This window comes from Crocuta crocuta, unplaced genomic scaffold (assembly GCF_008692635.1).
Source record: "Crocuta crocuta isolate KB4526 unplaced genomic scaffold, BGI_CrCroc_1.0 scaffold317, whole genome shotgun sequence".
In the NCBI taxonomy this organism is placed as follows: domain Eukaryota; kingdom Metazoa; phylum Chordata; class Mammalia; order Carnivora; family Hyaenidae; genus Crocuta; species Crocuta crocuta.
The window spans coordinates 5,375,530-5,387,721 of NW_027530984.1; the positions used below are offsets into that span (position 1 = coordinate 5,375,530).

The 12,192-nt window shown below is 37.5% G+C and overlaps 1 protein-coding gene across 1 annotated transcript in view; it reads right to left on the minus strand.

Moving 5' to 3' along the window:
* The window catches only part of ZDHHC17 (zDHHC palmitoyltransferase 17), an 85,385-nt gene that overhangs the window by 55,970 nt on the left and 17,223 nt on the right, over positions 1–12,192 (minus strand). The window contains exons 2-3 of the mRNA XM_077770211.1: positions 9,446–9,541; positions 6,295–6,398 (exon numbers count right to left, since the gene is read on the minus strand). Of these exons, the coding sequence (XP_077626337.1) occupies positions 6,295–6,398; positions 9,446–9,541 (200 nt within the window). The remainder of the gene's footprint in view (positions 1–6,294; positions 6,399–9,445; positions 9,542–12,192) is intronic.

Consider the following 12,192-nt stretch of genomic DNA (forward strand, 5'->3'; position numbering starts at 1 on the left):
CTGCTAGAAAAGATGTTTTTATTTGGTAAAGAAGATAAGCACTTGCAGAGAGCCTGATCCTACCCTCCCTTTCAGCTTTTGAACAGTTTGGCTACATAAAGTTTTTGAACTTTTTATTATGAAAAATTTCAAACATAAGCAAAAATGTAAAGACCAGTATAATAAACCACCAAGAATCCACCATGGAGCCTCAACAACCACCAGCTTTATTCTGAACAAAATATCATGTCCTTGGAAATATGAGGCACAAAAACAAATTTAAATGAGCTTTGACTATACTAGTAATTTCTTAATTAGACTGGTCTCCAAAATGGGGAAGGCATACCACAGGGAGAGGGTGGGGGAAGGGTGGCACAATAATGGGACACTAGAAGCAAATATTAAAATGTCTACCTATATTCATGCCATAGGTAACTAATTAAGCTTCACTAATATTTAACAGAGGCTTCACACTACTTCCCTCACTGGCTCTGTACTGTATATGTACATGTGCGCAAGGTAATCAACCAAAGTGAAGAGCAAGAGTTTCACAATTCAGAGGAGATGATAATGGTACCTTAAGTTCTATGTTCTTTACAGAAAACTGCCTACATGTGCTTAGTTAAATGAACTAGACACATTACCTTAAAAAGCAGAATCTACCTCACAATTTAACTACTTTAACTGAGATAAGTCATCATGAAAATCTTTTCTTTTTTTTTTAGTTTATGTATATATGTATGTATGTATGTAATTGCTACACCCAATGTGGGGCTCAAACTCACAACTCAGAGATCATGAGTCTCACATTCCTCTGACTGAGCCAACCAGGTGCCCCAAAAATCTTCTTAACCATACAAAGAAGTGAACTGCATTTTCCCTCTAACAAAAAAGAAAAGTATTTCAAATTTACTGGCTTTAGGGGGGACGGGGGCTGAGAGGGGTAGTGTCAGCAAATGAGTGCACACTGTACTATCAACCATATATTCTTAAAATGGATAAGGGTATTTGGTCTGTTCCCCTTCAAGGCAAAAGGGTATTTTAGACACAGTGAGGAAATAACTACTTCTACTTTAGGAGAAAACTTGCTATAAAGAGAATAGTTTTTAAAAACTGTATGGTTGACGATGTTTGCATCATTACCTAACATAGTTTCTGAAAGATCTAAATATATTGCCTATCAAAGCTTTCTCATGTGGATGTGCTAAAATTTTTTGACATAATTTTCTAACATGTATAAACACATTTATAGTAATTATAAAAATGTCAGAACCTGAATCAATTGCAGTAACTGTCATTAAAAAATGGGTATTTTAGTTAAAATTCAGTAAAATATTTGCTTAGTGAATAATACTGAAAAATAATTACTGTGACTTAGTAAATGTAGCATAGACTATAATTCTTTCATCAGGGAATTATGTATCTTTGTGAGGTTATCTTTCTTCAGCCAAAAAAACCCCAAAGTATCTAAGTAAAATATATTTAGAATCAGATTTCCATATCATTATGATATGAAATGTTAAATCATCTAAAATAATAATGAGAAAGTATATTTAATTATACTGCTCTCACTATAAATAATACTTAGGACAAATATATACACCAATTTCCCCCATATTAATCTACAGATTCAATGAAATTCTGATTAAAATTCCAAATGAGTATCTCATGAATTTCTCAAGTAGCACCTAAATTTCATTTGTGGAGGCGTCTCGGTGGCTCAATCAGTTAAGTGTCCAACTTTAGCTCAGGTCATGATCTCGCGGTCAGTAAGTTCAGACCGCACATTGCTCAGAGCATGGAGCCTGCTTCAGATTCTGTGTCTCCCTCTCTCTGTCCCTTCCCTCCTTTCACTCTATGTCTCCCTCCCCTCACTCTCAAAAATAAACATTAAAAAAAAGAAAAGAAATAAAATTCATTTGTGAGAGTAAAAGACCAAAAATAGCTAAGTTAACTGCAAAGACTAAGAAATGATTAAAACAATATATATCATACAAGATGAAATGGACCAGACTGACATCAGCATTAGAGTAGTATAAGACATCCATCGTTTTGTCCCCCTTCCAACAACAATTATTTGGCATCTGTTTGTGGACAGAAGTGCGTCTGCAGGAGTTGTGGGATCCAGTACCACACTAGAAGGGAGATGAGAAGTCTCTTCCACCCACGTGCTGGGTAATAGGCATACAGACCTCAGTGGCCAAACAATGACCCTGCAGTGGCCCTTGATCTTGCTACAGTCCTTCTTGGCAATGGTCTGGGAACCCTGAACAACACTGTGTTAGACAACCTCCCACACCATAATGAGAAAGCCTTGTGGAAGTCCAGGTTTCCAGAGGAGAAGTTCTACCACAGTGTTGCAGAAAAAAACCCTGAGGTTTAGACACATTGGAGAGGAGTACTGAATGATGAGCTGCATGACTGGGAGGCATGAAGGGGCTAGGAGAGCAGCAAAATAGGACTCTGAAGGGCACTAAGGTGACATATATCCCACTAACTTCTTGTGGACTCCCATATCAAAATATATAAAAGAGCTTTTACAAATCAATTACTAAAAAGACATAAGAACTCACAATGGATAAAAGATTTAACATGTCAGTTCACACAGCAAGAAATCCAAATGGCTAATAAACATAGGAAATATATTCAACATTATTTGTTATCAGAGAAAGGTCAATCAAAACAGAAAAATATTTCACAACCATTAAAATGACAATTATTAGTGTAACAAAACTAGGATTTGGCAAGAAGTGGTCAAAGAAGAACTCATTCCTGCAGATTCAAGTACAAATTGGCAAAGCCACTTTGGAAATCAATTTGGCAATAGCTGGATATTCATTGATGCAATGTTTGTAATACTAAAAAAGTACTGTAGAAACAGTCTTAGGTGTCCCTATGTAGAATGACAGGATAATACAAAGCAGTTAAACAATAAATTAGATCCTTGGGGCACCTGGGTGATTCAGTTGATTATGCGTCCATCTCTTGATTTTGGCTCAGGTCATGATCTCACTGTCAGGAGATTGAGCCCCACATCGGGCTCTGCACTGGGCTCTTGCTTATGATTCTCTCTCTCCCTCTGTCCCTCTGTGCTCGCCCTCTCTCTCCCTCTCCCTCAAAAAATAAAACAAATTAGGTCTTTATCAATACTGATAAATCAATATAGTATATAGTTTTTTATTTTAAAAAAAGCTACAAACTATATGGTATATAGTTTTTTTATTTAAAAAAAAGCTGCAAAATGGTATGTAAAATAGAATATAATTAGAAGCACCTGGGTGGCTCAGTTAGTTAAGCAACTGACTCTTGGTCAGGTCATGATCTCACATTTCATGGGTTTGAGCCCTCCATCAGGCTCTGTACCAACAGCGTGGAGCCTATTTGGGATTCTCTCCCTCTCTCTCTCTCAGGCCTCCCCTGCTCGCTCGCTCGCTCTCTCTCTCTCTCCCCCAAAATAAATAAATAAGCTTCAAAAAAAAGAATAGAATACAATTTATATAAATTTTAGGCATGCATTACAATAGCATATTTTCTTATAGATGTTTGTAGAAATAAATGTACAGGAATGTTCATGAGAATAATTCACAGCCCTTTCAAGAGAGGTTCCCTTGAGGAGAAGGAAGAGAGCACACTGAGCACCCTGTAGCAATTACAGCAAAATGTTAGGATCATCTGCTTAATCTGACAGTTATATTCTTCTCTACATTTTACACTGTAGGATTGAAAGGTTTCACAATTTAAATGAGTGTTTTTAGAGGTAGAAACCGCAGACAGATACTTTTCATGAAACTGAAAAGAATATGTAAGGGATAAAGAGGGTGGTTGTTTTCTTCTTAAGATCAAAGATACTGGAGTATATTTGCTGATGGAAATGATGCATTTGGGTGAAACATATTAACCACAAATGAGAGAAAGGAGATATCAAAAGGAGCAGTCTCAAAAGGAAAGACGAATGTAAGACAGTGTAATCGGTATTTAACAGGTGGCACAATGTGCTTTGATATTTGACTATACCTAACATTCAAGAAGGCAGAGTGACATCAGTGAACTAAGGAACTTTGAAAGTTTGTCTCTCCACAAAAGTAATGAAAAACTGGCAAAAACTGTCAGAATCAACTCTTTCAGAAATCTGGAAATTAACAAAAGGCTTTCAACAATCAAGGAGCATTCATTCAAAAGAAAGAGCTGAATTTCGGTAAGAACAGAGAACTTTGTGGTATTTTAACATATCATAGTCCCAGCCTCTCTGCTCCCTAACAGTCTTGAAAAATGTATTCCTGGTACTGGCGTCACCGGCTTGACTCCAAGACCTGATCTTTACTGCGCCCACCTGCTTCAACTCACCCAACCTTCACCCCACATTTTTCCTTAAGCTCCTCTTTCCAGCTTATCTCTTAACTCAGAAACGGAAACCAAAACCACCCCTCAGGCAATAGCAACTGCCCAGACAGGATCTCCAGCCAGCCCAGACCATCCAGACAAGTTTCAGCATAATCTCTGAATTCCACTTGCGCAGATAGACTATGGAATAACCTCTAGGATGACTGACAATTACCTTTAACTCATTATAAGATCAAAATCTCCGCCCAAGGAGGAGCGCGTGCCTTTTTTTAAAAAAAATTTTTAATGTTTATTTATTTTTGAGAGAGACAGAGACAGAGTGGGGCAAGGGCAGAGAGAGAGGGAGACATAGAATCCAAAGCAGGCTCCAGGCTCTGTGCTGACAGCTCATGGGGCTGTCACCCACAAACCCACAAACCATGAGATCATGACCTGAGCTGAAGTCAGCCACCCAATCAACTGAGCCACCCAGGCGTCCGGAGCACATGTCTCTTTTACATAACATACAATATATGTACAGGCAGGTTTCCTTTTCCTTAAGGTGTGTGTGCAACTTTATGCCCATCTCTATACACAATGACAAAGACCTTCTTTTTAAATATTCATCTTAGCACTAAATAAAAGGAAGCCATCCGCCCTTGCTCAGGGCATCACAGCTTTGCAAGTTATTCCCCATGATCTCATTTGCTGCAAATAGTTAACCTAGTGTGACAACTCCACCTGGTGTATCTGTGACTCACCAAGGAGCAAACTCACATTGGTTCCCTTACACTAGTACCAAAGTAAGCAGAACAAGGATGGAGTTCTTGCAAAGCCTTATTCCAAAAGAGAGGTCACTGTCTGACCTGTTTGGTGGTTCCCCAGAAGAGTCCACTTGAAAGGCGTATCTACTGAACCTCACTTAAACTCATTAAAAGCTTCTGTCTGGGGACTGTCAAATGTCTAGCATCACAGGTGCTTGAGAGGATGTGTAACAGCTGGGGCAAACAGACAAATCTGAGGAAAGAAGGAAAGGCTGAGGAATGAGATATCCATAGGGGCTTTGAAAAGCTCAAACATATTCCTGGGAATCTAGAAAGCCATGCACAGCATAAGGTTATGTGCACATATTCAACAAAGACCTAAGAAAAGCCTAAGCTCTCACATCAGATTGACTCTGAGGTTCCAGGCAAGCAAAAAGTGAAGGCTAAGGCAATGGAAAGGTGCCTGGCAAGCACTAAGTGTCCAAACCATCCAGAGAATCCCTCAACAAAGATCAGGACTTACTGGTTCTAGGGATTTAAGAAGTTTCTGGGGCACCTGGGTGGCTCAGTTGGTTGAGCAACTGATTCTCAGTTTCAACTCAGGACATGATCTCACAATTTTGTGAGTTCGAGCCCCACGTTGGGTTCTGTGCTGACAGTGTGAAGCCTGCTTGAGATTCTCTCTCTCCCTCTCCCTCTCTCCCACCCTCTTCCTCCTCCATTCAAGCTGTCTCTGTCTCTCTCAAAATAAATAAATAAACTTAAAAAAAAAGTAGTTTCTGTCCAATCATTTAGTTACCACTAACTAACTGAGCTGAGACTTCAGTGGCCACACATGACAAGATATAGAGTTTACAGAATTAATTTAGAAATAGCACTAATAACAACAAACCCCAGGAGAATCTGATATTAGAACTGTGACCTCATATAATTTTGACAGTCTAGTTTTCAACAAAAAAAATTACAAGACATGCAAAGGAACAAGAAACTATAACCCACTGAGGGGAGGAGGGAGCAATTAATAGAAACTGTCCCTAAGGAATCCCGGAATTGTACTGAGTAGACAAAGTCCTTTAAATCAGCCATGGTAAATTTTTACAAAGAGCTAAAGTATGAAAACAATATCACACCAAATAGAGAATTTTCAATAAAGAGAAAGAAATACATGTGCTTATATCTTACTTCAAATACAGACAGCAAAGGAGAGAACAACCATAACAAAAAAACTTACTGTGTAGCCTTGACTATGTCCCATGTGCTGTAATCATCAATATGAGTTTTCCGTCCAAGAGGTTCACCATATCCATGGTTATAATGGCTTTGGGGTTTGATTTCCTGTTAAAGAGTAAATTACACAAAGGCAGAAGTTCAGAAAAGAGATACAGACGACATTTCAATATTTTACTACCACTTCTGCACTGTCTGAAGAATGTTCATTATTCAAATGGTGAAGTTTTACCTTATTCTGAAATCTGTCCTCTTCAGAGAAAAAGCACGTTCAAATACATCTACCCCCTGTATATACTCTCAAAACAGAAAGCTGCCAGACTAGAAATGAGTGACAAATCTGTAACTGAAATTCATCTTTAGCTCCACAGAACTCTTAACTTCAAATCAACTCTGATTCTCTCAGACCAATGTGTCTTTTATTCCAGCATAGCCCCTACCTTGAGCATTCTATTTTTTAGTTTTGATTTATTGAGTATAGTGGACATGCAATACTACATTAGTTTCAATTGAACAACATAGTGATTCAACAAGTTTATACATATCTAACACTCTAAAACCTTTACCACATGCCACGGGGCACCTGTGTGGCTCAGTTAAGTGTCCGACTCGTGATTTTGGCTCAGGTCATGATCTCCTGTTTCCATGAATTTGATTGAGCCCCCCCATAGGGCTCTGTACTGACAGCACCGAGCCTGCTTGAGATTCTCCCTCTTTCTCCGCTCCTCCCCTGCTCACACTTTCTCTCAAAATAAATAAACTTAAAAAAAAAAAATTTTAGGGCTGCCTAGGTGGCTCAGTCGGTTGAGCATCCGACTTCAGCTCAGGTCATGATCTCACAATTTGTGGATTCGAGCCCTCCCCTGTCAGGATCTGTGCTGACAGCTCAGAGCCTGGAGACTGCTTCAGGTTCTGTGACAATCTCTCTCTCTCTCTCTGCCCCTCCCCCACATGTGTACACTGTCTCTCTCTCTCTCTCTCAAGTAAATATTTAAAAGTTTCTTTAAAACGTTTTCAAACTTTCATCACATGCCAAATAAACCCTAAGGTGGTAAAGAAACAAACCAATGAAGACTATTCTATTATTTTCAGATATTATCTTTTCTTATATTCCTTCATGCTAAGGGCTTGTTAAGCATCTACCATGAGGTGAGTAAGGAACAATGAGGCAACTCTGATAAAATGTAAATCTATTGAAATAGTTCTAAAAAGGTCAACACTCTTAATTTTAAACAGTTTTACAGAATATTACATCCATTCAAAGCTTATATGCTATAATTTTCTATTTAAAATACAAAACTTGTTATGCATAGTCAGCTTCCTCAATATAATAAAGCACTAAGATTCAACTATGTTTCTTTTTTTATGACAGCAAAACACAGAGCATGTCTGGCCTGCTGTACATAAAGCCCTACACAATGTACTGCAACCTTAGGCCAGAACATGGTAAGGCCAGTGAGGAAGTTTAAGAGGGTGATAAAAAATTCAGTCACTAAGAATAAAAATGCCCAAGTGTCCATCGATAGATGAATAAAGATGTGGTATATATGTACAGTGGAATATTAGCCATAAAAGAATGAAATCTTGCCATTTGCAGCAATACAGATGGAGAGGCTATAATGTTAAGTGAAATAAGTCAGACAAAGACAAACATCACAAGATTTCACTCATATGTAGTATTTAAGAAACAAAGAAAAAAAGACAAACCAAAAACAGGCTCTTAAGAACAAACTGATGGTTACCAGAGGGGAGGTTGGTGAGGGGATGGGTGAAATGGGTCAAGGGGATTAAGAATACAATTATTGTGAGCACTGAGTGATGCCGCTAATAGAAAAAGTTCTTGACTGAGTGGCTATGGAATTCAAAGTCTGCCATTTTCTTATCTAGGCTACACCCAGTGAGGCAATTCACTACTATAGGATTCAAGTCCCTTATTTGTAAAAAGGGAGGGATGAATACTCTCTGCCTCTCCCCAGCTCTCATATGCTGAGCTCTCATGTGCTCTCTCCTCTCTCAAAAATAAATAAACATAACAAAAAAGAGAGAGAGTAGGATGAATAAGATCTGGTCATAGTTCCTCTAAGGTGCCTCAAGGACCAACAGCAAGGAGTCAAAGAGCTTCATTACTCTCAATTCTTTAAACACAGCACTCTGTTACCTACCCTGTCTTTTAGATACTCAGGTTTTATATAAGATTTCTTTAATTGAAAAAAGATTAGCAGCTTTTTAAAAAAAAGTTTAAAAACTACTAGATTGCAAGTCCTGCAGGATCTCTTCTAAGACTAACATGATGATTTTCTGTATTGGAGGAAAGAAATTACGCCACATGAAGATCCTTAAAAAGTTCCCAGTTCACAGCCAAAGTTTATTACAACCCTGGTGTTGCTGACGAGAACTGGAAAGAGAACGCACCTTCCCAGTCTAATGCTGAAGCAGTAGATAAGAACGAGAGGACCTGGGAGAGCTTAGCCACTGCACACTGCTGCGAAGAGAAATCAACATGACAGAACTGAAACTCACACAGCAGATACAGACAAATGCTGGCTTGTGTATCAAGATGATAGATGCCACAGTACACACTTACTCACGTGTCCAGATGGAATATAACCAACCAACTAGTTACCAAGTGTCTGTGTGCAATCTAGTTAACTTTCTTAAAATGCCAGACTTATTAAATCTTTAGGTTACATTCATTTTAAAAAGCAGAAGTGGGAGGGGGGCATCTGGGTGGCTCAGCTGGTTGAGGGTCTGACTCTTGGTTTTGGCTCAGGTCATGATCTCAAGGTTTGTGAGCTCCACCACACTCCTGTCAGCATGGAGCCTGCTTGGGATTTTCACTGCCTCTCTCTCTGCCCCTTTCCTGCTCATGTTCACATGCATACTCTCTCTCTCAAAATAAATAAGCTCAAAAAAAAAAAAAAACCTACTTAAAAAAATTAGCAATCTCCAACATAAAGGCTAATATGCTTAATGATAGTAACAAATACAGCCAAGGATATAGTTTCCTTAATGGCAGACGATACTGAAATGTGTCTGAAAACAACAGGTCCACACAGAGAATTCAGGGCAGCACAAACAAAGGCCTCCCAGTCAGCCAGTCAGCCACACTCCCCATGAGAACATACAGATACCAATGTGAGAGAAGGATGGTTCACCTGGTGAGAGAAGGATGCATCTTCCTGTTCTTGGGGAGTGTGTGTACTCCCTGGACTCTTCTGACTGTTCTGGACTCTCTGGCCATACACCAAGCTCTGAGAAAAGTATGAATAACATCATATTTGACAAAACAGGCAAAGTATATGAAAAGAATTCAAAGGGGGCAAAATACAATTGCTGGAGAGAGAGGAGAGAGCAAGACAGATGAAAACATGCCGTAATTCCAAACCTCCCCCCCAAGAAGAGGGAGAAATCAATTTAACAGCATTGTAGGGCATATACCCATTACCTCTAAGGCCCATGTTACCTGCCTGTCTTTGGTGCACAGTTCACATACACAGTGAATTAACAAACCAGCAGGGATTAAGTATATGCCTGTGACTTGCACCGTGTAAATGTCTGCTGTCAGGTATCACTGGAATAGGATAAATTCTGAATCTAGAAGTGAAATGTACTTAATTATATAATACTGAGTCGCTCAAATTTAATTCCATTAAATGTAAGAGATAAAATTAGAACAGTATAAAGGGTTTCTGACAGGAACAAAGGAAAGGAAAAAAGGTCTATGTACATTTGACTTACTTCCAAGTCTCAGCTAAAATTGACAAACCAAATGTCACTTAAAACCTGAGGTAGTGATGAGCTTAATTCTATGGATACCATAAGGAATTTTAAAAAAGGAGTATCAATTATATATTTAAAAAAGACAGCATAAAACCTGAGGTACTGATGAGCTAAATTCTATGGATACCATAAGGAGTTTTTAAAAAGGAATATCAATTATATATTAAAAAAAGCAAAAACCTGAGGTAGTGATGAGCTAAATTCTATGGATACCATAAGGAATTTTTTAAAAGGAATATCAATTATATATTTAAAAAGACAGCATAAGAATAAAACAAATGTAACCAAGGGAACAAAGAATAAGGAAAACCAGTAGCCATTACATGATTATAAAATGATTTTTAAATGTATTTAGTTAATAGTGCCAGCAGATGGCACTACACGCAAGACAGAATTCTGCCTAATTTTTTTTTTGCTGCACTCTACTAACAGATATAGACAAAAACGATTTGATTATACAATGGAAAGATTTCAAATCAAATTTTTTCAGTAAGCAATAGATCCTATTTATTACATGTTCTCCTGTGATCCTAAATCCCTGGCTAACACTACATGATTGTTGATTCTTTTCTTTTTTTCTTTTTAATGATTGTTGCTTCTAATAGAGTCCAACCTGACTCACAAGTTCTCTCATACTGTAGTAGTACCAACATCCCCTCAATCCAAACTATCAAATTAAACTTGCTGGCTTCCAACAAACTTTAGAGTAGGAAAATGTTCATCACCTAGCTTCTTTAAAAACTGTTTTTCAGGGGTATATGGGTGGCTCAGTCGGTTAAGCATCATGATCTCACAGCTCAAGTCACGATCTCATCACGGTCTGTGAGTTCAAGTCCCACGTCAGGCTCAGGCTCTGTGCCAACAGCTCAGAGCCTGGAGCCTGCTTCAGATTCTGTGTCTCCCTCTCTCTCTGCCCCTCCCACCCCGCACCTCCCGTGCTGTCTCTCTCTCTCTCTCAAAAATAAAATTAAAAATAAAACAACAACAACAACAACAACAACTGGTTTTCACTTTATTTCCCTCTGGAATTAATCCATATGTATACAAATATTTGTAACTTTTAACTATATATATATATAGTTGTGTATATATATATACATGTATATATACATACATAGTTGCGTATATATATATATACATGTATATATACACATATAGTTGGCATACTTTTTTTTCCTTCCACAGACATTTGATGAATAAATGCCTACATGTGTATTTTTCTCCCTTTCCTACCTTCTTAGAAATCAACTTTATTTTTAGGATTTTTATTCAGAATAGTTTCAGATTTACAATGCAAAGTTTTCATATTCTATACAACCAGTTTCCACTAATATTAACACCTAACATTAGTATGCCATATTTGCTACAATTAAATGAACCAATATTGATACATTATTATTATTAACTGAGGTCTATACTTTATTCAGATTTCCTTAGCTTTTACATAGTATCCTTTTTCTCTTCCAGGATCCCATCTAAGATATCACATTACATTAAGTTGTCATGACTCCCTAGGCTTCCCTTGGCTTTAATAACTTCTCAGACTTTCCTTGTTTTTGATGATCTTGACAGTTTTGAGTATTTTACAAAATGACTCTCAACTGGGATTTGTCTGATTTTTTTTTATTATTAGACTGGAGTAACATGTTTTTAGGAGAAAATGTTGTTTTCTAATTTAACCTAATTTTTTAAAAAATTGTCTTTCAACACTACTATATAATCTTTATTTGTCCAAAAATTTTTATGTAGTCTGTAATTATAGTACTCATATTTTATATTCTTCCGTTTTACGTTTCTTCATGCCATTATAGGTAGTTTTTATAAGTCATGCTTTTAACCATTACAAAATATTTAATTATTAAACTGACATATTGAAACATCTCCCACTTGAACATTTAGGTTAATCTTACATTTCCTTTACAGATGTTATTTCTTAGGCATTCCCTTCTTAGTCTTCTCCTAACATTCTCTTGACCATCGGACCGTCAACTATGACAAGTCAAATTTCATATTTCACTAGAGATTAATTGTCAATTTTATCTTCCAACTCCAAGATTCTGACCAGCATTCTTTTAATATATCTCTTAGTTGGCCTGAAAATCTTATGAAAGTCACCTTCTCT